The sequence below is a fragment of the Amblyomma mixtum genome, chromosome 3 (assembly GCF_055824585.1).
Source record: "Amblyomma mixtum isolate Tamu chromosome 3, ASM5582458v1, whole genome shotgun sequence".
Classification (NCBI taxonomy): Eukaryota; Metazoa; Arthropoda; class Arachnida; order Ixodida; family Ixodidae; genus Amblyomma; species Amblyomma mixtum.
The window spans coordinates 391,856,411-391,881,401 of record NC_143014.1 but is presented as its reverse complement, the minus strand read 5'-3'; the positions used below and the strand labels follow the sequence as shown (position 1 = coordinate 391,881,401).

Below are 24,991 nucleotides of genomic sequence, written 5' to 3'. Positions count from 1 at the left end.
TTGACTGCTGACTTTGACTGCTTCTTTAGTACGACTCTCTCTCTGCTTCGATAAGTTCGGTTGTATCCATGGCTCTGTTCGCAGTAATGAAGTATGTAATGTGGTCACCTACGGACGCCTTAGGACTGTCGGAGTGGACGACAACTTTTTTATTAGTTGTTGTGTGCTCCAGAAGGGGGCGTTGGGCATCCGTGGCTGACCTCATTACTTCGAATCCGCGCACTCTGATGTCATAACCATTTCAACCAACCGAAAAGCGTGACACCTCTGCTGACAACTTTCTGTCGACAACAATGAGGCATTAAAGGCTCTCCCCTTAATAGATTTAGCTACCAACCGCACATGTGTAAGCATACGAGGGGTCCAAATCTGGGGGCACACGACATTAACGATGGACATGCAGTGGCAGCCTCTCACCGTGGTGGCTCCTCTGCAGTGCTTCGTTGCAAAGGGATGAAGAATTCTTTTTCATGCAAGTACTCTTGCATGGATTCATAGATGACGAGGAGTCCTCATACCAGTACTGGCACAATGGTGCAGCGGTTACGGGATGTGCCACTGCCCCGTTAGGTGGCTGCTTCAAACACAGCCACTGGTGGGGCTTGGGAGACCCAGGTTGCTCTTGCAGAGGTCCTGTAAAGCTCATTCTTGCACAGGTTGTTCTTCGAGAGGCTGACCACCTCTTGACCACACTGAGCTGATTCGCAGTGCCATGGTGGGCAGGTTGCAGGGCAGGTGGGCCTCCCGCATTTTCGTGGCTCGAACCGCGGAGAACAGAACCGCTAGTGCTTTTGCATTAAAAACAGTGCACTCACTTACGAGAGGGCCGTTCCTGTGGCGACGTGACACGGAGAGGAGAAATGCAGCAGCTGCTTCGCAGTGCCTAGGGGCAAAGGGTTGAAGCGTCTGATGACTACAACGATGTGCATACGTACGAGCAGGCTGGGTCTCGGGAACGCAGCCTGAAACCAAAGAACGCTGCAACACAGCCAGCTGCTGCGACAGCTTCTCCGCATTGCACTGTGCAAGGGGGCGAAGCATCCGAGAAAGAGGAAGGAATCCCGGCTACTTTCACCATTGCAGTCGACGTACTGGTTTCATTGCAAAGTTTCTTTCGCGCTAAAGACAACGCAGATGTGGACCAAATTCTGCGCGCACTAAAAAAAGGAGCTGTTCAGACCTTAGGTCAAGGAATGCTAATCAATATTTTTATGAAGTGAAATTGTTAGTAAATACCATCGTACCTCAACCGGCAGTTACTTTTCAAAATTAGGCATTTTGGATTGTACGTTTTTCCATCATTTTTTTTTTTTTTTTGGAAATGCATCAGTGACGTTTTAGTGTGTACGAAGCATGACCATCATGTAGTTGTTATTCATTACGTGCTAAAGTTTCTGCAAATGGACTAATTCGGACCACTCTGGCACTAATTTTGACTCACCAGTGGCATGGCCAAGTTTTTGATGGTGCCTTTTCACTGCTGTGCCCTTTTCTTTCTCAGCTAAATACTAATGTCAGCAGTACAGGCATCAAGATCAGTTGACCGATGTGGTTTTCTAAATGTATCGGTATTTTGAATCCAGCACTCGAAAACACTGATGAGGCCTTTCACGTTCAGAGTAATTGAAGGGCAGTTTTAATGGCAGCATAAATGTTGACTTGCCGAGTGCAGATATGGACATTGTTATGTGTGGCACTGGGTTCTTGTCAGGACGCTGCCTTTGCTGGTTGGTGACCAGTGACAGCTTTCGGGAAGAGCATATGACCGTTATGTGTGCCTGCAGTGATGGCTTTTCCTGTGCAGAAATAATTCCATGCCATTAGCATTCAGTCTAAATAGTTTGTGCAAGGTTTTGAACCCATTAAAGAATGGGTATATTTAATGTGTTCCAAAGAGCCGCAGTGCACAAGAAACTGCTTTTCGTATAAAATTCTGAAGGCAAGGGTGGCAGTGGTAGTCAGCCACAGTGGACATGCAGTGCAACTGCCCATGCGAGGAACCATGCAGGTGTCCAGACCTGGTGAAATAGCTGTACAAGCTTTTTCATTTGCATAAAATTTAATCCATCTTTGGAAAAAAATTAGTGATCATTGCGTACTGTTTAGGCAGTAACTGACAGTACGTGAGAATTAGACCCAGTGCAGGATGTGATCAGATCGCTTCTCACAGTTGATTTGAGGTGCGATGCAGTCTGTATGTTTCTGACTCATCAGAAAAAGAAGAAAGGCACTGTTGTGTTTGAATGAGGAGTTTTTCACTCTTTTTGTCTGTGCTACGAGGCTGGTTCTCGAAATGAGGATGCTTCACAGTGGCCTTGAAGCATGTGCTGCTAATCAGGGTGCATGTTAGGCTTCGCATTCTTTTCTTGTCGACATGTTTGTGTAACTCAGATCCTTACCAAGTTTTGTCATGTGGAAGGCAAAGGCTGTTGAAGTTTTGATGTTCGTGTGCATCTTTGGTAGATACTGTGACCATCTGGCGTGCTCCCACAGTTTGTGGCATCTCAGTGTTTGCTGTCCCATATTCTAGTACAATGCTCGTTGTACGTGGGCATTGGCCCCAATGTGCATTGCGTTGGTCGCGTAACCTTTGTTGATGCTGAGCAAATGCTCTTGCGTGGTGGAGTCATTTCAGATTGGCTGGAATGTATTCCTATGCTTATTCTTTGCCACCTGCCTAGAGAGTTTTTACGAGCAGGTTAGAAGAATCAACTTTGTGTAGACGCAGTTTTCATGTACAGGTGTGGCCAAAATATCACAGAGCACACTTCAGCATTTCAAATTTTCTCAAACCATTCCATAGACCAGGAATTCTCAAACCTTTTTGCCCCAAGGAACCCCAACAGCCTCCAATATGTGCCAAGGACCCCCCCCTCACAATTAGTCATCAAACGTGTCACAATCAGCTGGTGTTGCCTGTGGACCTAATGGGCTTTCTCTTGCTGTTTCATTCACTTTTGTAAGTATTTGTTTTTGTTCTAGCTTTCACTTTTCAGTTTTTTATACAATGTCCATCTCTCGCTCATGCTCAGACCTCCAACCTCCAAACAAGATTGCACAAAACTGTAGTCACAAGACAAACATTCCCCCGCATTCGTCCACTCGACTGGCTGGACTGCACACAACTGCAGCATCAGCATGGCACTGCCTTTTTTTGTTTTTTTTCCTAATTGCAACAGTTACTGGCTTTGAAGTGCAAATGGGCTTGCCGGGTGCAAAACTCCGCCCCAGCGCTGTCGAAGGCATCGAATCGCCTGCAAAAACACTTCCAGCTGCCACACGCACGAGTGCACGCAACACGCGTCGCCTTGTGCGCCATGCCACATCCAGACCGCCTTGCCGGCGTTCTAAACTTAGGTGCACTAGCATAGCTGGGTGCAGCAGTGTCGTGGCATGTTGCCAGTTTCGCCGCACAAGACATCACCACCAGTGCTCCTGTCAAAATACAACATGCAGCGCCGTTACTGGCGCTCAGCGTCTTGGCGTGCTGCCAAGGTCTGTGCTGTGGATAGCACTGACGCTGACGGCACGAAACTGGGGAAGAGCTAAGAAGAGCCAACGCTCTGGAGTGACTTTTACAAATCGGGTGCATGTCTGCTTCGTATGTGCCCCCCAGAAGTGTACCGGAAAGGGGTAGGCCGGTGCAGGTGCTCGCGGAACCCACAGAAGCAGCCTGCGGAACCCAGTTTGAGAACTCCTGTCATAGAGAAAATATGATGGTTTATTAGGCTCATATGCAAGTGCACTTGCAGCGTGTGCTAACATATGTATAAAGTACTTCCTAATTTTTGCTGGGTAAGGCATGACAAGTGTTTGATCACCAAAACGTGCTCTGTAATATTATGGCCGGGACTGTGCATTTAATCAGCATTGGAAGGAGCTTTTCAAACGGTTAGTATGCATCAATGCCCTGGTCGGTTAAGTGACGTCTGGTGAGTGAGGTGGCTCCCTTGTCTCTGTGCCCAGGCTGAAGGGTGCCCTGCTGTTCATCACCATTGTGCTGATTGGCACTGGCTGGGCCTTCATCAAGCACATCCTGAGTGACAAGGACAAGAAGATCTTCATGATTGTCATCCCCCTCCAGGTGGGCAGCCCCACTGGAGCTACGTCTGCCTGCCTGTGCGGCTATGCTGAACTGTCACCTTGAAAAGTGTATTGTCGCAGAAACTTTTCCTGTGCAGAGCCAGCCTCACTTTTGAAAGTGTCCGCCTCAGAAAAGGATGCAAAAGTAGTGCATGTATGGGACTTGGAGGTGCAGCAGAGCAGAGGTCTAGCAGCCAAACAGATTACCATTTTCTCAGTATTGATTGCCTTCTTGGAGGTTGAAGTTTGTCGGAGTGTGTGAACGGTACTTTTTAAAAACCAAAGCGGGTATGAGTAATGTAGCTAAAAACCGAATCGAGTGCAAATCGAATGGTGATAGAACCAAATTCAATACATATCAAATATCTTTACGAATATTTGCTTCCTGTGTGGATACTCATGCAATACATAGGGTGTAAACAGCAAAGTTGTAGCAGTGTTGCTGTGGTATGGCTCTTTAACTTCTAGGGGTGTAACTATTTAGCTGCCAGAAGACACAGCATTGAGCTCCACTAGGGGTACGCAACACAGTGTATTCTCTATGACAGTCGTGTCATACTTATAGGACAATTACTATTTGCTACTGATGACAACAGCAAATAAACTAGCACCATATCTCTGTAGTTGAGAGGGGTGGGAAAACCACATAGTATCAGCCATGGCCTCCAAGATAGGCCATCAGTGTTAAACCTGCCTGAGCATTACCATGTGGCCCAATTTTGGTTTCCATACAACCGTTGGGAACTTGACTACACAAATGGACCGCATCATGGAGCTTAACTTTGTATACTTCGCAGACCAATTGCGGTAGCATGCTGTATGGCGTCGGAGTGGGGACCTGTTTTTGAGATATTCATTGACGAATATTATGGCGTGCTTTATTGAAACTTCGTGCCGTTTATTTGAAAACTGTTGAAGAACCTGAAAGTATACTCAGTTAGTTTTGAATAACCTTCTACCTGCACTATTTGATTGGTTCCACAAATTGAATCGGAGGATATCTGATTCGCTATTCGAAAGTTTCAAATATTCACACACCCTTAGAAATTTGCATTTCCACTGGCAGGTTTTTCATCTTGAGAGGGCACTTGAGTAATTGTCCCTGCCCAGTTTTGTTGGTATGTACTCGAGTAGGTGGGCACTGTGCGAATGAAGTGTGTTGCACCAGTCATGCCGCCTAGCGTGACGTCCTTTCCAGGTGCATTTGAGGCACAGCCACACTTAACAGGTGGACACACTTGGGGGGCAGTGCTGGCGGGAAAGGACACTTTGCGGAAGGTCGTGGACAGTGGGGTCTTTGGGCCATACACTAACGACTCTTGCTGCGTCTATGCCATGGCAGTGCTGTAGCAGCAGCACTCCTACTGTTAATGACTATAACGATTTTAGATTAGCAAGTAAGAGGAAGTCTAAACTGAGCTGGACAGTTGAAGGCAATGCTTTCTGTGACGTAGCAGTGATGCCAGGGACGTCGTTGATGAAACCTTTGTGTATGCATTGAAAAGCTAATTACTGACTCTTGACTGTGACAACATGTGCAGTGAGCAAAAGCAGGCGTTATGTCTTTAAGTTTGACACCTCTCTACCTTATTGTTGAGAAAGTGCCGAGCAAGTAGCAAGGACCAGTTGATGTTTGCAAGCGGAGGCCTAATTTATCTACCTACAAAATGTCATGTGACTGCACAGCTGTGGTGGTGGTGGTGAGAATGCTGCACGAATTGCAGAATATAGCACTGCATGTTGCTCTATGTGGGTAGACTTTTGTTGATACAGTTGGGCCATCCTGCACCTGCATGCGATTCCAACAACCAGCTGTGGCTGCAGCCACTGCCATGGGGTGGGGATTATTGCCTGGTGTAAATTGCATGGCCCATGCTGTTGTGCATAGTTTGTACTGTAAAAAGCTAAAGTGGTTTACGGTAAAGCAAAACCTCGTTGTAGCAAATGGGTAAAAACACGTAAAACAGTTTGATATAGCTGAAATTTGTAATAGAAAATTTTTCCAAAAACTCACACTGGAGAAGCGAAGTTTTATCAGCAAAAGAATGGAAACTAGGAGACCTTTTCCGTAGCTTTAGCATCACTTCAAAGTTGCTTGCAGCGACAGCAAAGGCTGCAAAAAACCAAGCGGCAAAAGCCAGTTAGTTTGGCTTCTCCACAGAGCACCGCAGCATGTGGAGGTGGCAGGTAAAACACCTGCTAGGGTGGCTTCCTCTCATTGCAGTGATGTCGTAAAAAATTGGGACACCAGCACTAAAGCTATTGCTGTTTTCACCACTTCCGCTTCGTGAGAACCGACGTGAGCAGAGGAGGGCTGCTCGAAAGCTACAATTCACCATGTCACTGGTGGTTCCGGGGCAATATCTACAAGTGCCAGAGGCGCAAATGGATGTGACCGCCTGGCTTTCATCATTTCTCGCTGCTATATCTTCTGTGGCACCATTGACAAGTTCGAGATGAAGCGGGAACCGTGGCAGTAACGCTTGCTGCACCACCGCTAGTCACCCGTGTATCGAGGCAAAGCGTGCCACCTGCCATCCGAGCAGGCATGCTTGTCAGGTTGATATGTCCGTCTTGTAGCACTCTGCGTTCAGTATGTAAATTAAGAAATTCACATGTTTGTTGAAAATAATTGATGCTTGTCAGTTTGATACTATATCCGTCTTGCAGCAAACTGCGTTCAGTATTTAAATTAAGAAACTCATATGTTTGTTGAAAATAATTAGGAACAGTTCGATATAGCTGATAATTTGTAATGTCTGTGTTTTTTTTATGATGAAATTTGACTGTAGACTGTGCACCATTGAGCCTCTCTCTGGTCGTCCTCTCACATTCTTATTTCGCTTTCACTTCACTTTTTATTTCCCTCGCAGTGTTCTCCCATCTTGCATGCTGTGTGGTTTTTGGTGCTCTATGTGAGGTTAAGGGGCACCTTTGTGGGAGACTTGCAGTGAAGTTGCAGGGTTGCAGTGCACTAGTGCTCCTTCTGTCCCCCCTGTGCGCTGACTGTCTTCCTTCCCTCCCTCTGTGCAGCTGCTGGCCAATGTGGCCCAGATCATCATGGAGGAGAGTGAGGAGGGTGAGTCTCAGCACACCACCTGGCGGGAGGTGTTCATCCTGGTGGACCTGCTCTGCTGCGGAGCCATCCTCTTCCCCGTGGTCTGGTGAGTGGTGGGGCACCCCCCTCCCCCTAACCCTGGTATGGAAAACATCGGATACAAGTTCTGAACTTCCAGGACATCACTAATGGTTCCCTCATTGCCAAAGTGCAAAAGACTAGGAGATTTGTTAAGAGAAAGGTTGTTGCGGCGTAATCAAATTGAGATAATTTTGGCGATTTCTGAATGTCTCATGAGGATGAGACTGCATGCAAATGGGCCGACGCGTGCAGTATATCAGAAGCAGATTTCAAAATTGTTTCATAGTCTTCCAGTGCAACAATAGACCGTACAAATTTTGGGCTGCTTTGTTGTTAGGGTTAGCATTTTCATGAATTGATCTTTCAGCATGCCTCTTACACCTCTGACAGCTGACCCTGGTACCTTGCTTTAAATACTGCATTTACCGTATTGACACAGTTGTAAGTCAACCAGAACGTAACTCGACCCCCCCCCCCCCCCCTCCCCAAAATCTCATGTCCGGTAAAAAGAACCAAAAAAACATAGCAATGGGTGCGCTCCACAATGAAAATTTATTGCCTAGATGTACTATTCGTCCTCACTTGTATCGTCATCCTCAGTACTGCTGCTGCTGTCGTCCCACAGCACATCCAGTGAAAGTCCGCACCTCACAAAAGACCGCACCACAGTGTTGCGTGGAACAGCTGTCTAAGCGGAAATTACCCAACCGCACTCCAGGGAGGCTCTTTTCATGTGCCCAGTTGGTGCAAGTTCGGGCCCTTCTGCCACCAGCCACTCGTATTCACAGCAGAGCAAGACCTTGAAAGGCTTGTTTATGCCAATGTATAGAGGCTGCAGCTGCCCCGGCAGACCACTGGGAATCACTAGCATGTCTGTATGTTCTTTCCACAGCTGTGCTTTCACTTTGGCTGTAAGATAACCTCGAAATGAGTCCAACATGAGGAGGTTTGGAATGCAATCTTTGAGGGAGGCCCCCGGCCTCAGAAGCCACACCAGATGATACCAATCTCCATGTCGTCCGTCATAAAGCCCTTCTCGTTCACTCGTACAGACACACCTTTCGGGAACATTCCCGATGACATCGTCTTTCTTTTGAAGACGATGACAGAAGCCAACAGCCACAGAAACCAAGGGGCACAGGGGATTTTTTAATTGATTTATTTATTTTTGTGGTGTTGATCAATTTAGAATATTACTGAATATGTTATCGCTTAAAGCTAATTGATTAGAAAAGCAGAAGAAAAAACAACCACATGCCGCCGGTGGGATCCGAACCCACGACCTCCGAATTACGCGTCTGGTGCTCTACCTCTGAGCTACGGACGGTGTATGGACGATGTATGGGCGGAACTTTGTGCTATATGCCAAGCATGACAGTGAACCTAATTTTCTCATTTCCTGTCTTGAGAAGCTTCACCTCATGAGCTCCCCTCATGCTCACTGTCATGTTGCTTGTCATGTCTGAGTAGACAGGAGTCTGATTGGCATTGCCACTTGGCCGAGCAAGTATTGCTGTGGGTCGCATAGTTTGAGGGAGTGCCTATGGAAGGCTAGAACTTTCTCCTCGTAAGTGGCAGGCATGCACTAGTACGCCGACAAAGAGAGAAGCCAGCCACCCTCTTCATAAAATTCGAAGCCCAAGCCCTGCTGGCTTTAAAGTCTGCTTGGAGTATTCAAGCTTCTGCAGCTAAGACTGGGGCTTGTTGCGTGATCATTTCGTATGTCACTGGGAGATTGATCACATATTTCGATGACATACGCTGCATGCTTGGTCTCCAGCTCCGAAAAGCATCCCAGCTTCGGCCCGCAGAAATCTCTTCACTTGGCATCACAGTCAGAAACTTTGTCTCGCTGCCTCCGCCACTCCCGCACCACCTGTTCAGAAACGTCGGAACTTGTGACCTGCTGCCTAGTTGGTTTCTTTGGCGTAAATGATGGCCACCCTCTTGAATGCTGCAGTGAATGAGTGCCGAATGCTTTTCAAACCTGGAGAGCTCATGGCAAAGCATGTGGCCGGCGGTCAAGTCAAATGCACCTACTCCAAGCAGCACAATAAAAAAAAGGGGGGGGGGGAATGGTGTCGAGGGTGTCGGCTCATCCACCAACCATTGACACTCTCCGGAAGCACTGCCAGAGCCTCTGCGATTGAAATAGCGGCCCTTTCATCAACAGTCGATACACCCATGAGTTTGGGGTGTGCAGTAAAACTAAAAAATGAAAAATTCTTGCTAAGAAGCATGCACAATAACTGAATGCTATGCTTAAAGCCGCAGAGCAAACAAAAACTTGTAAACCTGCCGTAGCTTCCCTGATACATCGTTTTCCTTTCTTTTATTGGCTGTGCCAGGTTTTGGTCTCAATTGTAAGTCGACCTCCTCCCCCCCACTTAACCCCTTCACCGTTTTGTTATATCAACGAATTTCTTAACAAAACTGCTTATTTTTTTTATTCCTGATTTCGAATATTATTGCAATAAAAAAGCACGAATTCGATCTTTAAAAAATATCTGAAGCAAACACGAAGTCAAATTAGCATATTCAAGTTTATTATTTCTGACATCACGGAAAACCAACTTCCTGCTGGTAATGAGCGATAAATATACAGTCGCCGACCGTTTATTCGGACCTCACGGGGACCGCGGAAATGTCCGAATAAACAGGTGTCCGAAAAAACAAATTCAGAAAAAAAGAAAAAGAATCGTTTCTTTACATGCACTGGCTGATCCCGGGCTGGCGTTGCATATGTCTCCTCGCCCAACGCCGCCTCTCCTCCTCCTCTTCTCCGTTCCTTCTTTCACCACCTCCTCTACTTGCCTCCTCCCCGACATCGTTTCGAGAGCCGTCGGGCCTCATCGCATCTGCACCGCTGCGTGCTACCACGGCGCTCTCGCGGGCTTGCTGCCGCCGGCCTGGCGTTGCATAAGTCAATGCTCACGCGCGCTTCAACGAAACATCTTGATACTGCTACTCGGGGTTCAACAGACCCCTTTCGATGACAAAACGCCGGCTGTACGCCGCCCTAGGCTAATATTGCATCTCCAGTGCTGCGTGCTACCACGGCGCTCTCGCGGGCTTGCTGCCGGATAAACAAACAAAGTGGCTCCTGGATTGCCTTGAGATGGCTTACTAAGCTGCGGCCGGAACTGGTGTGGCGCGCCACCATGCGGCGCGCTACCGAACCACGCGGAAACGATGATGATGAGCGGGAATTTGCAGTAGCGCCACCTCGCGGGGCAGCAAGGAGGCTCAGTTCAAAACAAAAATGGCATTGAGCGAAGTGAACCGCGCGTCGGTGCGGCAAGTGCTGCCGGTCGAGTTGGCTCAAGGAGTGTCCGAAAAATCAAACGAGAGGCTGCAAGATGTCCGAAGTTTCGGCAGTTGTTATACATTACGGTCTATGGGGAGAGTGGCGGTGCCACGAAGCAGTCTGAATAATCGAGCATGTCCGAATTTTTGGAGTCCGAAAAATCAGTCGGCGACTGTATTCAAGCAAGTCATCAGGCAAGCTTATAATGAACATCTTACCGGGAACAGCAAGAAAAGGAAACCGAGGATGTCATATAGGGATGTTACTGACGTTGACCATGCACTGACGCGCGCTCGCAAAGTTCGCTTCTGAGCTGTCCAGTTCTTCATCGGAAGAACTGATAAGCACAACGTCAGCACTGTCGTCCTCGCTCCCTGAAACAATGTACACTTCGGTGTCTCAGTCACCATCGTCTGAAAAAGATTACGACGAAGAAGAGCGTCTTTTCCGAGAAGACGGGCCAGTAAAACACGCGTCGCCTCCGCCGGATGCCATTTTTAAAACCCAGGTTGCGATACGAAAAAAAATGTTTATGTGGTAGAAGAAAACGAAATTAACAGGTCAGTGCTGCCATCTGTCGAGCAAAATGTCATCTAAGCCACACACGAGCACTGCTCGTCCGAAACGAGGAAGAGAAGAACCTATTCAGAGAGGACGAACTACAGTCGTCCAAAACGGTTTGGGGATGGCTTGGCAAGGACGAGCACAGCTCGTCCAAAACGGTTAAGGGGTTAAGAGTTGCAAATTTCACAAAACAGGTCAACTTACACTTGGGTAAATGTGGTACTCGCGTACACTTGCATAATGAGCCCACCCCCAACTTTTGTTTGTTGGGAATTGACTTTTTTTTTAAGCGTTAGTTTTACTGAGCGCATTTTTCAGTTTTGTGCCGTCCGCAGCGCAGACCTTGGAAACGCGCAGAGGTGCTATGCACTGATGATAACACAGCATCTTTATCTTATTCTATAAAACATCCTCTACACTGAAATAGGACCTTCAGACCTCCAAGTGATTTGATGAGCTCGAGATCGGGAGCAAAAATGCGCGACCCCTCTTGCATCACAGCGAACGCTTAAACGTTTGTATTACGCATTCATGACCTAATGTCCTGGGAGTTTTTTTAACCTTGCATAAAAAACGCGCACCTGACCTTTGGGGCTGGTGTTCAGCATGTTCGCTTCATCGCGCTGCGCAGTCGACTGTCAAAATCATCTGATCACGCCATGATACAGCCGACACTTTTTGAATTAACAATGCTAAACACCGGCGAAACGAACGTAGCGGACTGTATGCTTTTGTTAATTAGCATGGATGGACAGACAGGCTGGTGAGCAGGCGGACATATCATATGATATTTCGACTTTCACAGAGAAGTCTGTCTAAACTTTTTTTCCCTGTGTAATGAACCCGCTGCCTAAATTAATAATTGATGTTGACTTCTCGGAAAAAAAAAGTGGGTTCGTTGCGCGATTAAGTATGGTATGTTAACAGTTGATGCTATTCTGCTGGCAGAAATGCAGATTTTTCACGTTTTCGCACACTGTATCACAGATGATATGCCAGACATTACAGGGTCAGTGGAGCTCACAAGTTTGTCGTAGTGTTGCTTCCCCAGTTGTTGTAGCAGCCTGGCTCTTGTGTACACTTTGCTCTTTTCTTTGTGTGTGTGCATGCCTGGAACTCTGCCCTGTAATCGTTCCCTGGGGTGTCTAGAGGCAGGCAACAATGACCCACTGAAAGCCACTGTGGACATGCTTTTTGAAATTGGTGCAGAGTCATGAAGGCAGAGGAATGTACTTGTCCTGAGTTGCCGATCTGATTTCACACAGGTCCATCAGGCACCTACAGGAGGCATCACAGACAGATGGCAAGGCAGCCATCAACCTGGAGAAACTCAAGCTGTTCCGGCACTTCTACGTCATGGTGAGTTTTGCAGCCTTCGCCAACCTGCATATGGGCAGAGGTGATAGTGCATGCACGCTTCGGCCGAAAACAGCGGAAGTACCGTAAAAACCCGCGTATAATACGAGGTTTTTTTTCCATAATAAGCGTCCTAAATTTCCGCCTCGTACTATTTGCGGGTCCGAACAAAAATTTTCGACGTTGCTTGAAGTTTTGGTTTCGTTTTTGCGGCGTGGCTACAGCTTGACTTTGCTGTTGGCGCGTGGCTACGGCTTGGCTTCGTTACTCTCGACAAACGACGTCACGACGTCGTTTCTTTTGTTGATCTGTTGGGTGCGCCGGGGTTCGTGGTGTGCCGTGTGCCTGTTGACAATGCACATGCTCTCATGTAAGGCACGCTTCGCGAAGTGGATATTGTTTTGGGGAGCACGATGTCAGGGTCTCAAAAACAGTACTTGGCTGCTTTCAAGTGAAAGGTGATTTTAGCTGCGGAGAACATCGGCAACGGTGCGGCCGGGAGGTAGTTTGCTGTCGTCGAAGGAAGCATTCGTGGATGGCCATGACAGAAAGAAGCCCCTTTCGCGTGCAGCGGAACACGACGAAGCTTTCGCGGCCGCTTGATGGTTGTGTAAACAAACCGTTCAAGGACGAAGTCAAGCGGTGCTACGCAGAGTGGATGCGCTCAGGTGAGCCTGCAGTGACGCCAACCGGGTGGCCGAAGCGGGCTTAAGAAGCGTGGCAGCTCGAACGCCCTCGATGGCACGGAAGATGAGTACATTTGGGATGATTTGTTGGACAAAGCAATGTCCGAAGAAAGCGCTACTGAAGAAGAAAGTGATTGAAGTGGAGTGCGGGATGCGATTTGAATAAATGTCTTCTCTGAGCTTGCGTCACTCGTATTATACGCGGGTAAAACTTTTTTTTCCCATTTCGCGTCTCTAAAACTTCACCTCGTATTATATTCGGGTTCGTATTACAGTGGAACCTCGATTATACGACGTTCAGGGAACCGCGCGAAACCGTCGTATAATCCGGGTGTCGTATAATCGAAAATCATGCGTGATATTTTTTAATTCGTCATCATTTTTTTTTTTTTCGGAACACAAATGCAGCACATTTTGCCGGCAGAGGGCTAGTCTTCAACAAACAAGATAAAATGGCCGTTGAGGCTGCCGTGAGCAGCGGGGCAGCGGCTCGCGCGGTTTTCTTGATAGGTGGAAAGATTAAGGTGCACCGGTTATCGACTGGCTAAAGTGTGCCTACCGTATTTACTCGATTCTAAGGACCCTCTTTTTTTCACGATCGCGATGCCCAAAGTGAGAGGGGTGCTTAGATTCGAAAAATCTAAACTGACCCCCCCCCCCCGGGGCCCCTCTTTTCGCGGCGAAATCTCGATGAAACGGGCCCGAAAAAAAACATTTTATTTAGGAAACATTCAAAAGGAAAATAGCTGCAGACAGTTCTGTGCCGTCATCTGTCTTGTAGTGTCGGAAGGCAGCAACACAAAAAGCGCCGTGGACGCCGCTGTCCTCGCTTCGGCGAGCGCGGCCTCGCCCGCTTATCTGTTTTTTCAGCAGCGTCCGCTCGGCGGACGCATTTGTTGCTGGGACGGGCGTCTTATCTTTTCTCTTTATCTTTCCTCTGATCTTTTAACTCTCCTCTATCTGCACTTGGCAGCGGTGGTGGCTTGGTCGAGCCAGTAGGCAGGCCCGTGCAATTTCCTTTTCATCCTTCTCTCAGTCACAACAACAACAAGCGCAGGCCGCGCCTCCTCGGGACTCCGACTGCACAGGCTCGACGAAAAAGAGAGCAAGTGCACTTGGCGGCCTCGGCAACGCTCTCTTCCGCGCAAAAAAGGGGGTGCTTAGATTCGCATGCAAAGTTTTTTTTCAGAAATTTTTTTCCGAAAATAGGGGGGTGCTTAGAATCGCGAAAATACGGTACATCCTGGCCTGCGTTTGCTGACGACCTTTTTTGACGGACGGTATGAGCCAGACGTCGTACGAAGCGGGGTCCTTCTAAAATTTGCGTCGTATAACCGAGGTTTTTAATGCATTGTCTCTATGGGGGTTTTGCCGGGACCGCACAAATTCGTCGTAAAATGCGGGTCGTCGCATGACCGGGGGACGTATAATAATCGAGGTTCCACTGTATATGCGGGTTTTTACGATAAATACGAATTCCGGGGGCTCAGATTTCTGACGATGTGCGATTAAATTTTTTGTGAAATCACAACATCGCATGACAAGTATGGTTTCAGTCCAGTGGAGCATGGCGACGAACAGGGTTGTTTCTAGTCCCTCAAAAGCTTTTTTTTTTTCTTGCAGATTGTGTGCTACATCTACTTCACCAGGATCATTGTGTTTCTGCTGAAGGTAAGAATGGCTTTATGTTGTAGCATGTAAATTTGGCCAAGCAAAGAACTGCTATCCGCGAAAAGCCACCTTTGGACGAGACGAAAGATTCTTGAGAAAGAAGACTTGATGGGGACTGGCAGGTCTTCTTCGTGTCTTTTCTTCTTGCACTGAGATGTCTTAACTATAAGTGCCAGTTAGCCCGTGGGCAAGTTTTGTTCCACTACTGTGTAATTGCAGTGCTGAGGCGCATTGATTTTGGGCCCAGCCGAGGGGCAGAACCCAGTGTGGTCGCTTTGGTGAGGTGCCTTGTTGTGCGCAGATCACGGTGCCCTTCCGGTACGAGTGGCTGGATGAGCTCTTCCGCGAGGGGGCCACGCTCATCTTCTTTGTGCTGACGGGCTACAAGTTCCGGCCCACCCAGTCCAACCCCTACTTCCGCCTCTCCCAGGACGACCAAGAAGAGATGGAGGAAGTGTGAGTGCTCTCTCAGCGGTGTGCCACTGGCATCATCATCATCATCATCCCTTGGGTCATTCCAGAAACCCTTTTGTTAGTTGGCTTTGCTAGCGGCACAGGTGAAGCCTGCATATGGGAGCTGGCATATCAAGAATGACCTGCAGTCCGCTAAGCCATTGTTGATGCGCGCAGTAGTGCTTGGGGCTTTTGAAGTAAAATAGCACAAGTACAGTACCGTCCACTGTTAAAGGGAACATGCGATTGCATGGCCTCCGCGCTTGGCGAAGCGCTGCCACAGAGGACTTGCGGGAATTGACGGCACAAGGCGCATGCACAGTAAGCATGGCGGCTGGTTTTTCAGCGCATGCATCTGATCGTGCCCTTTCTAGCTGCGTCTAGGCAGCAGGGCTTCGCGAAGAGCGGAGGCCACGTAATCGCATGTTCCCTTTAACAGTGGACCGTACTGTACATACGACCACAATGAAAACAACAAGTAACAGTGCCACTCTGTGTAGTGTTGTTTTCTTGTCCTCTTGTGGTTGTGTGTACTTGTGCTATTTTACTTCAAAAGCTCCAAGCACTACTGCGCTCTGTGTTGTTCCTTTGTTCTGTGTTGTTTCCTCTTTTTTTTTTTCCGTCCTCCTGTCATCATCTGTGTTCAGGCTGTTTTACTCTTAAAGCATGTTCTCGACCTGCTGTCCCTGCACCAATGTTCACTGAGTGCTTGGGACATTCTGCATTTCATGAGCAAGTGGAAGTGCAGCCTGTACCTCATTCAGCTGCTTAACTCAAACTCACCTTTGTGTTCCGGCACCAACAGTGGTTGCTCAGTGCACACGAAGGCATTTTTCATTTCTTAGCTAAATGTCTGAAGTTGACAAAGTACCTTTCCAACCTCTCAAGGTACCTCAAAACGTTTTCACTAGAAATGTACAATTGAGCAGTTCTTAAACAGAGGCCCACGACTGGTCCTCGAAGGCATTTGTAATGTCACTGAAGCTCTTCATTGAACACCTTTCATTTCATGGATGAACGAATAGATGTAGGAGAATGGTGTGTACATATTAAAATCATGTACAGTGGTGAGCAGCCTTGTCTAGAGCGCTTGAGCAGTGCGCACTTGGTAACAAAAACCGAAATTAGAGAGCAGCCCCTCATTACAGGGCAAAGTTTTCGTGCCTGCTTTGTTTACGAGGCTATCTGGCGCTACTTCCGTGCAAGCGTTGCAGCTGGACTAGAGGCTGCCACAAAATCTGGATTTGTTTGCAAGGAAGTGCACCGCCCGAGCGCTCTAGACAAGGCTGCTCACCACTGTACTGTGTTCGCACAAATATACCATATTTACTCACATAATAGGCGCACTCACATAATAGGCGCACTCACAATTAGGCGCACCCCTAGTTTGGTTGCGAGAAATCAATTTTTTTTTATTTCCGCGCATAATAGGCGCACCCCGAACTTGGCTTACAATCGTGTAAACGCAGTACTGATCACAGTGCCGACGCCCTTCCACCTCCCCCATCTCAGGTGAAAAAAAAGAAACACTCTCGCACATTCAAAACCCAAGCTTATTTTAATAATGTTTTTGCTTAAAGGTGCACTGAATAGGAATCTGAACTCGCCTTTTTGCCGCGGTAACTCGATCTACACGTTCTCTGCATTCTTAGAAACTTCGATTTATTACCCTGTGTGGCCGATTTCCCTAATTAAATCGAATTAACGTCCGGCTCCCGCCTTTTTTTTTAAATTCTCCCTCGTACGGTGGGCGGAGTCGACCAACGCGTGGAGTGCCTTTCAGCCAGTCCTGTGGCGGCTTGCCGCTCTGTCATCGACGGAGTAATACGTAGTAGTCCGCAGTAGCAAATAGTCCGCGCGTATTTTTATTTCTGCGGGCTTATTTTGCGGCTATATTATCTGCGAATGAAACTATTTATTCATAGAGACCTAAAAAACAAAAACGAAAGCAAAGCCTCCACAGAGCTGGCTGAAAGGCATTCCATGCGTTGGTCGACTCCGCCCACCGTACGAGGGAGAATTTAAAAAATAAAGGCGGGAGCCGGATGTTAATTTGATTTAATTAGGGAAATCGGCCACACACGGCAATAAGTCGCAGTTTCTAAGAATGCTAGGAACGTGTAGATCGAGTTCCCGCGGCAAAAACACAAGTTCAGAATCCGCTTCAGTGCACCTTTAACTGACTACTAGTCCTCACTAGTGTTGCTGCTGTCGCAGGTTCTGTGGACCCACAGCACGTACAATGACATCGCTTGGAACAGCTGCACATGCCAAATTCTGCACACAGTTTTCAGGGATGCTCACTTTATACGTCTGTTTGGAAAGCTTAACCTCCAGCCGGAAACCTGCCCGACTTAGGCCCCTGAAAACCTTGGCGCTTGGAGTCACATACGAAAATTTAGGCACACCGCAGCCGCAACTGCCACATTTCTCGGTCACGTCGAATTTTCTGCCCACCGCACGCTTGCCGTGTTCGAGAGCAAACTCCCAGCCATGTAGCTATTAAGGTGCTTGCCCATCACGCAAAAAATGCAACGCTCGGCGACGGCACTCTAAAGCCACAACTACGGTGAACACGCGACCACAACTCCCATGCATGCGTGCCCGTGCCTTTGACATCCACAAAAAGCTGGAGCTGGTGATACTGATGCCAATATAGATAACGGGAGCTCACAATGGAGGAAAAAGTTTATGATGATGATGATGGCCTGCGAACCTCTGGCACCATCCATGGGCGGAACCTGGAAGCTCCTGACCGCATGCGTGGCCTCCGAGGCCAAGCGCCCGTTACTCTTAGCCGGAGCCGATTACAGAGGCCATGGCACGTGCATGTCGAAAACTATTCCCATGTGGGTCGTGGAAAGTTTGAGTGCGACCCTTACATAGATCTTTTTTTTTAAATATTTTCTTCGGGAAAACACGGTGCGGCCTGTATACAGGTGCGGTACTTATACGTGTGCGTTTATACAGTATGTTCAGTTTTAAAGCTTGAGATTGCGAGTTGAAAAATTTTAGGAAATTTTACCCTGCATGATAGGCGCACCCCGAACTTTGAGCCGGATTTTTTGAAAAAAAAAAGTGCGCCTATTATGCGAGTAAATACGGTGATGATAGTTTCTTCCCCCAAATCATCGGCTTCAGAATCAACCTCGTGTTGCCGTATTTACTCGCATAATGTATGCAATTTTAACTTCTGTTAAAAATTGGGGGCTGCATTCATTACACTGGGTTAAATAGTCAGAAAAAAGGCGAAGCAGTAAGAATTGCACAAAAAATATGCTGGTGGAATGAATGCTTTATCCGTACGACTTACATTCTAAGTAAAGCCAAACACACTCTTTAGCACAGCTTCTGTGCTTGACAGCATAGTCAGCAACATTTCTCTTTAGGGGATACATGGGTCTTGAAATGAACATTTTTATTATTAAAGATATTGTAATGTTATTAGGTGTGTCTATGTGGTTCTTCCTGTTTTCAAAAATAATTAATTTCATTATACCGTATAAACGCGTGTAAGGGCCGCACCCGTGTATGGGCCGCACCCCGTTTTCCCGAAGGAAATGTTTGAAAAAAAAAAAAAAGAAATCCATGTAAGGGCCACACCCGAACTTTCCATGACCCAGGCGAGAATAGCCTTCTAAATACAGCCGCCGCGGTGGCTCAGTGGCTATGGTGCTCGGCTGCTGTCCCGAAAGGCGCGGGTTCGATCCCGGCCGCGGCGGTTGAATTTCTTTGGAGGAGAAATTCGAGGCCCGTGTACTGTGCGATGTCAGTGCACGTTAAAGAACCCCAGGTGGTCGAAATTTCCGGAGCCCTCCACTACGGCGTCTCTCATAGCCTTAGTCGCTTTGGGACGTTAAACCCCATAAAACCAAACCAAAACCAAACCTTCTAAATACACGCGCTGTGGCCTCCGCGATCAGCTCCGGCTGCGAGCAAACGGTGTGCGCAGGAGCTTCTAAGTGCCGTCCACGGATGGTGCCCGAGGCCGCGGTCATCATCATCATCGTCAACTTTTTCCTTTGCCGCGACCTCTCGCTATCCACATCGGCATCAGTATCACCAGTTCCAGCCTTTTGTTGCTTTTGTGGCGTGTTAGCGTGCTCACCGCAGTTGTGGTGGTTGTGGCTTTCACGTGCTGCCGCCGAGCGTTGTAGTTTTAGCACGACGGGCAAGCACCTTAATAGCTACATGGCTGGGAGTTAGCTCTCGAACACGGCAAGCATGCGGCGGGGAGGAAATTCGACATGGCCGAGAAGTGCGTCCGACGATGGTGCACCCAAAAGGATGCACTGAGGAACACAAGCTGGAAGAAGAGCTGCTCTGCTGTGTGATGGAAGTGCGGAACAACAGCTACGCATTGACAGCGGAGGACATGCTGCGCGGCTTCTTTTGGGATGAGCGTGCACCAGAGCACAGCACCAGCTCAGAGTCGGAAGACTCTGCGAATGATGACTGGACGTAGAATAAATGCCGCTCATTCTCTGATTGGTGTGTTTTTGCTTTAAAAAACTTTTTTTTCGCACATCGCGTGTATGTGCCGCACCCCGAAAATTGGCCCTCGAATCTGGAAAAAAAAAATGCGGCCCTTACACGCGTTTATACGGTATCTCAATTAGTTCTCATATCATAAAAAATAACTAAAGCCTAATTAGTTAAATTCCTGCGGGTCGTTAAGACACTTTCTATATTTTGTGGTTTAGATTGAAATGGAGCTGTAGCCATAGACCTGCCATCTGGAGCTATGCTAATTATATTGTTGTTGAAGTACATCATCATATACAAATGTTAAATTTTGTCCAAGCATCATATTTATGAAACATAGGTAGTTAGGGTGACATTATGGTTGACAGAATTTGAATTGTTTCACTTAGCCAAACAAAAACAGCATAGCTCCACAGTTAAGTTCTTTCTGAATTCAACGGTATAAGATTCATTGAAATTATGTCATAAAAGCATAATAAAAATGCTTGTAAGGCTAGTTGTGTTGGCAAAGAACACGAAGCTGAAAAAAACACATTTAAAGTGCGCGTGCCAGCCATTCAGAGGTCGTTGTAGAGGCATCAAAGAGCAGCGGAATGCGGATGTTCCAAAAATATTTCATAGTAGAGAGTAATACCAGCTAGAGGGGAAGGGGCCGAGCTTTCAAACAAAACCAAAATGGCGGCCATCGGGGACGTACGTGGTTGTGGGAAGCGACGGGTGCGAAGTCCTGCTACATTTCACTATTTCCAGGCTTTGTAGGCACGAAATATATACCGTATAAACGCGTGTAAGGGCCGCACTTTTTTTTTCCAGATTCGTGGGCCAGTTTTCGGGGTGCGGCCCACACATGTGATGTGCAAAAAAAAATTTCCTTTTAAAGTAAAAACACACCAACCAGGGAATGAGCGACATTTATTCTGCGTTCAATCGTCACTCACAGAGTATTTCGACTCTGAGCTGGTGCTGTGCTCTGGTGCACGCTCATCCCAAAAGAAGCTGCGCAGCATGCCCGCTGTCAATGCGTAGCCGTTGTTCCGCACTTCCATCACATAGCAGAGCAGCTCTTCCAGTTCGGGAAACTCGCACGGCTTGCCTCGGAAAGTGCACTTTTTGCAGCTTGTGTTTCTCACTGCATCCTTTTTGGTGCATCATCATCGGACGCACCCGTCGGCCGCATCGAATTTCCTACCCGCAGCACGCTTGCCATGTTTGAGAGCTAACTCCCAGCCATGTAGCTGTTAAGGTGCTTGCTCATCGTGCTAAAACTGCAACACTTGGCGGCAGCACGTGAAAGCCACAATCACCACAACTATGGCGACTACGGCGAGCATGCTAACACGCCACAAAAACAACAAAAGGCTGGAGCTGGCAATACTGGTGCCGATGTGGATAGCAGGAGGTCGCGGCGGAGTAAAAAATTGACGATGATGATGATGATGACTGCAGCCTCAGGCGTCATCCATGGACGGCACTTGGAAGCTCGTGTGCGCGTGCGTGGCCTCCGCGATGCAGTGTTCCACAATCAAGCGCACTGTTGCTCGCAGCCAGAGCTGATTGCGGAGGCCACGGCGCGTGCATTTAGAAGGCTATTCTCACCTGGGTCGTAGAAAGTTCGGGTGCGGCCCTTACACGGATTTATTTTTTTGTAATATTTCCTTCAGGAAAACTGGGTGCAGCCCATACACTAGTGTGGCCCTTACACGCATTTATACGGTAGATAGTTTAGTAGATGGGCACTGTGGGAATCTGGCTTTCCGCCGTCGCCTTTGCGCGGCTGTGCCGGCCTACCGCGTCGTTTCTCCTCTTTCCCTTGCTCCCGCCTCAGGCGGTGGAGAGGCGGCTGGGTGACTAATCACTGTCATTTAGCCACAGCTCCGCCCCTGCTCCCCAAGGGCCTTTGCCATTGGCGCCTTTTGGCGGGAATTCGGGACCCCGCTTTGGGCGGCCGCGCGCCGCGCGACCGTCCGAGCGGGGCCCAGAGAGAGAGATCCCTCCGAGACAGCGTAAGGTGCGTACGTTACTGTTTGTCCGTGCCGGCCTTTGCCGTTCGGACCAGTGCTTACTCGAGCTCGCCCGCACGTGTCCTCTGACCTGCAGCGGCTCGAGCCTGTCCAGCGGGGTCCAGCGACCTCTGACAGGCGTACCTTGCGTTGAATGCCCACTCTCTCTCGCAACCGGCCCAACGGTCGACACGAGAGAGAGATCACAGCACTGCCGCGGGGACATTCTCCTGCAGCGGCGTGCTAGCGGTGCGCATTACTCGAGTCGCTTCGTGCGCGCAGCAGAGCCTTGCTCCTCGCGCGCCCCCGGGACGGGGTGACTATTGAGTGCGTGTGTACCTGCTGGAGGACGATGTGAATAAACGTCTCCTTTGTGAACTTGGAGGCCTATTTCTTTGCGGCGAATCGCTCTCCTCCCAGCGGAGGCTGAGTGCACTGCATCGGTGTCCCAGTGTGTGTGTGGTGACGGCTGATCGGGGCCCTTGGCTCGCGCGAAGCTCGAACCCGCGGTGGGTGGTGGCCTGTGTCCACTTAGAAACCCACAGCACAAACAAATACTTAATTTCTTCTGGCTGTTTAATATCAATAGGCTTCTGACTGGGCTAGTTTTTTATTTGATGTTGGTTCCATCTCTGTCAGCAAAAGATGTACAGGTTGTTCTGGCAGCTTTTTGCAGCTTCTACCATCACATAGCAAAAGCTGCGATCTCTGCAATGAGATGCACTGTGAGCGACAGAACTGGCCCTTTGTAAAAGCCATGTCGCACGTTTGCCCATTCAAACTTGCCAGGCTGGCTGTTAACCGGGGATTTGGTGCACCCTTCCTAGCACCCTTTTTCTTTGGCAAGCCACAGGGCTGCATCGTCAGCTTGTGCCAAGTTCTTTGAACTGCGGCTCTGAGCAGGCTAGACGCAGAGTCCATGACTTGCAGTTCAGAACTGGGATCATGCATACTCCTTGTGACATAAAACACTGCACTGGAGATTGAGTTGAGGTGGTAGCCAGCTCATCAATGGACAAGCCGTTCGCAGTGGTTTGCCTTTGAATCTTCTGGGGCTGTATTCTGGCCCCGAGTGGACATGTTTAAATAGGCGTTTCTTAAACTCTGTAGGTTCTGTTGCTCCATAAAGAGCAAATGCTGCTGCCATTGCTTTGGAACGCATTTGTTGCATAGAAGCTGCTATACTGCCTTTAAGCCGCCGCGGTGGCTCAGTGGTTATGGTGCTCGGCTTCTGACCCGAAAGTCGCGGGTTCGATCCCGGCTGCGGCGGCTAAATTTCTATGGGGGAGAAATTCCATAAGCCCGTGTGCTGTGCGATGTCAGTGCACGTTAAAGAACCCCAGGTGGGTGAAATTTCCGGAGCCCTCCACTACGGCGTCTCTCATAGCCTGAGTCGCTTTGGGACGTTAAACCCCATAAACCAAACCTATACTGCCTTTAAATCGGAGCCATTCGTTTCTGCTTTGAAACGCTTTAAATATAAATTGCAAGCACTTATTGCACGTATAGCAATCGTCTTTACGGGATTCACTTTTGCACTAAACAGTTGTTATTGCCACTGCAAGTGCAGCTTCAACTGAGATGACGTGCATGATAGATGGGTAATCTGAGCCGCCGCGGTGGCTCAGTGGCTATGGTGCTCGGCTGCTGCCCGAAAAACGCGGGTTCGATCCCGGCTGCGGCGGTCGAATTTCGATGGAGGCGAAATTCTAGAGGCCCGTGTACTGTGCGATGTCAGTGCACGTTGAAGAACCCCAGGTGGTCGAAATTTCCGGAGCCCTCCACTACGGCGTCTCTCATAGCCTTAGTCGCTTTGGGACGTTAAACCCCAATAAACCTAAACCAGATGGGTAATCTGGCGTCATGCAGCCATCGTCTCTGCATTTGGGGCTCGAGCCAATCGGTGCGGACTGAAGTGGACATGTCCACTTCGTGGACGACACTTGCAGAATGTGGGCCCTGGCTCAGTTGTTCTTACTTCTTTTGGCGGGATCTTGGTAGATCACAGTCCATGCCCTAGCATAACAGCACACTCGAGCACGGCCGCTGACCGTTCATTGCAGGCTGACACAGACGGGGCTGACGGAGAATGTGTCCAAGACACTGCGGAACCGGGACATCCACGACGAGAAGGGCCTGACGGCCACCAAGCGAGAGAGCAGCCACGAGTACGACTGAAAAGCCACGCACACCTTCCTGCTGACTGTGTCTGCTGCCTGTTGCCATTGTTTTCCTCCTCGTTTCTGAGTGTGCACTCGCTCTTTCTTCCTAGTGCATCATGGTTTTGCTTGGAAAGATTGTGCCTAGGTGTGCCGATTTTTTTCGCATTATTATTATTGTTGTTATTGTGTTTTCCCATTCACAATCATTGTCTGCCATGTTGCAACAGCTAGAGAGAGAGGATGATGAGTGTGTACATGTTGCAACAGCTGGAGAGAGAGAGGATGATGAATGCGTACATGCAAGCGGCATAGGTGAAATGTGGGGCACTCTGTAGTTCTTTGGGGACTTTTTTTTTTTTACCCCCTAGATGTTGTATGCTAGGAACGCACATTGTTTGGTGTCCATGGATGCACTCACCGTATCTTCTGGTAAGCTGTTGTCTAGTTGTTTGCTGCTTTTCTTTTTTTAATCTCCTTGATTACCTATATATATATTGCTGTACTATATAGCTTAAGTGGTAACATTGGAGCTTGACAGTGTATGTGGTCCACTCTTTTTATTTTTTCCTTTGTCTATAAGTTAAGCCTCAATGTGCAAATTCATGGGCTGCATTGTGTGAAGGTAATATACAGTGTAGCAAAGCAATGGGTCCTTGTAACACCCTTTAGTTGGTGCCCCCGTCTGCCTAGCCGGCCAATATTGAAAAAAAGAGATGATAAGTTTGCGCTTGTTTCTCGTAGTACATGGCTAGACGTTACGTGCGACGTCTGCCTAGGGCACCAACACTGGACGAAGGATCTCACGCTCCCTCTCATCTGTGTTGAGTTTATGTCCAAATAAAGAACACTATCGAAACTGTTCTTCTACTATTCACTGGTGGCTGCTGCAGTCTGTGTTTTGGACTGTGGTCTTCAAGTTCTGAAAAAAATTGCCGGAGTATTCCAGTCGAATACATTGGGTCACTCTGTGGTGCTAGTAGAAATGCTTTCCACTAGTGTAGCCCTTCCGCTGAGCATGTGTTTCTTAGTACGTAGTATCCCAAGTCTGTTATGTGGGCCCAACATGCCTGTAAACCACAGTCACA

At 48.3% G+C, this 24,991-nt stretch overlaps 1 protein-coding gene across 1 annotated transcript in view; it reads left to right on the top strand.

Annotated features, from left to right (window-relative positions):
* The window catches only part of LOC149357173 (protein GPR107), a 69,929-nt gene extending 45,162 nt beyond the window's left edge, over positions 1-24,767 (top strand). Inside the window, exons 11-16 of the mRNA XM_089584470.1 lie at positions 3,967-4,084; positions 7,117-7,247; positions 12,359-12,452; positions 14,759-14,806; positions 15,108-15,262; positions 23,808-24,767. Coding sequence (XP_089440596.1) covers positions 3,967-4,084; positions 7,117-7,247; positions 12,359-12,452; positions 14,759-14,806; positions 15,108-15,262; positions 23,808-23,922 — 661 coding nt within the window. The 3' untranslated portion in view covers positions 23,923-24,767. The remainder of the gene's footprint in view (positions 1-3,966; positions 4,085-7,116; positions 7,248-12,358; positions 12,453-14,758; positions 14,807-15,107; positions 15,263-23,807) is intronic.
* The last annotated feature ends 224 nt before the right edge of the window (positions 24,768-24,991 follow it).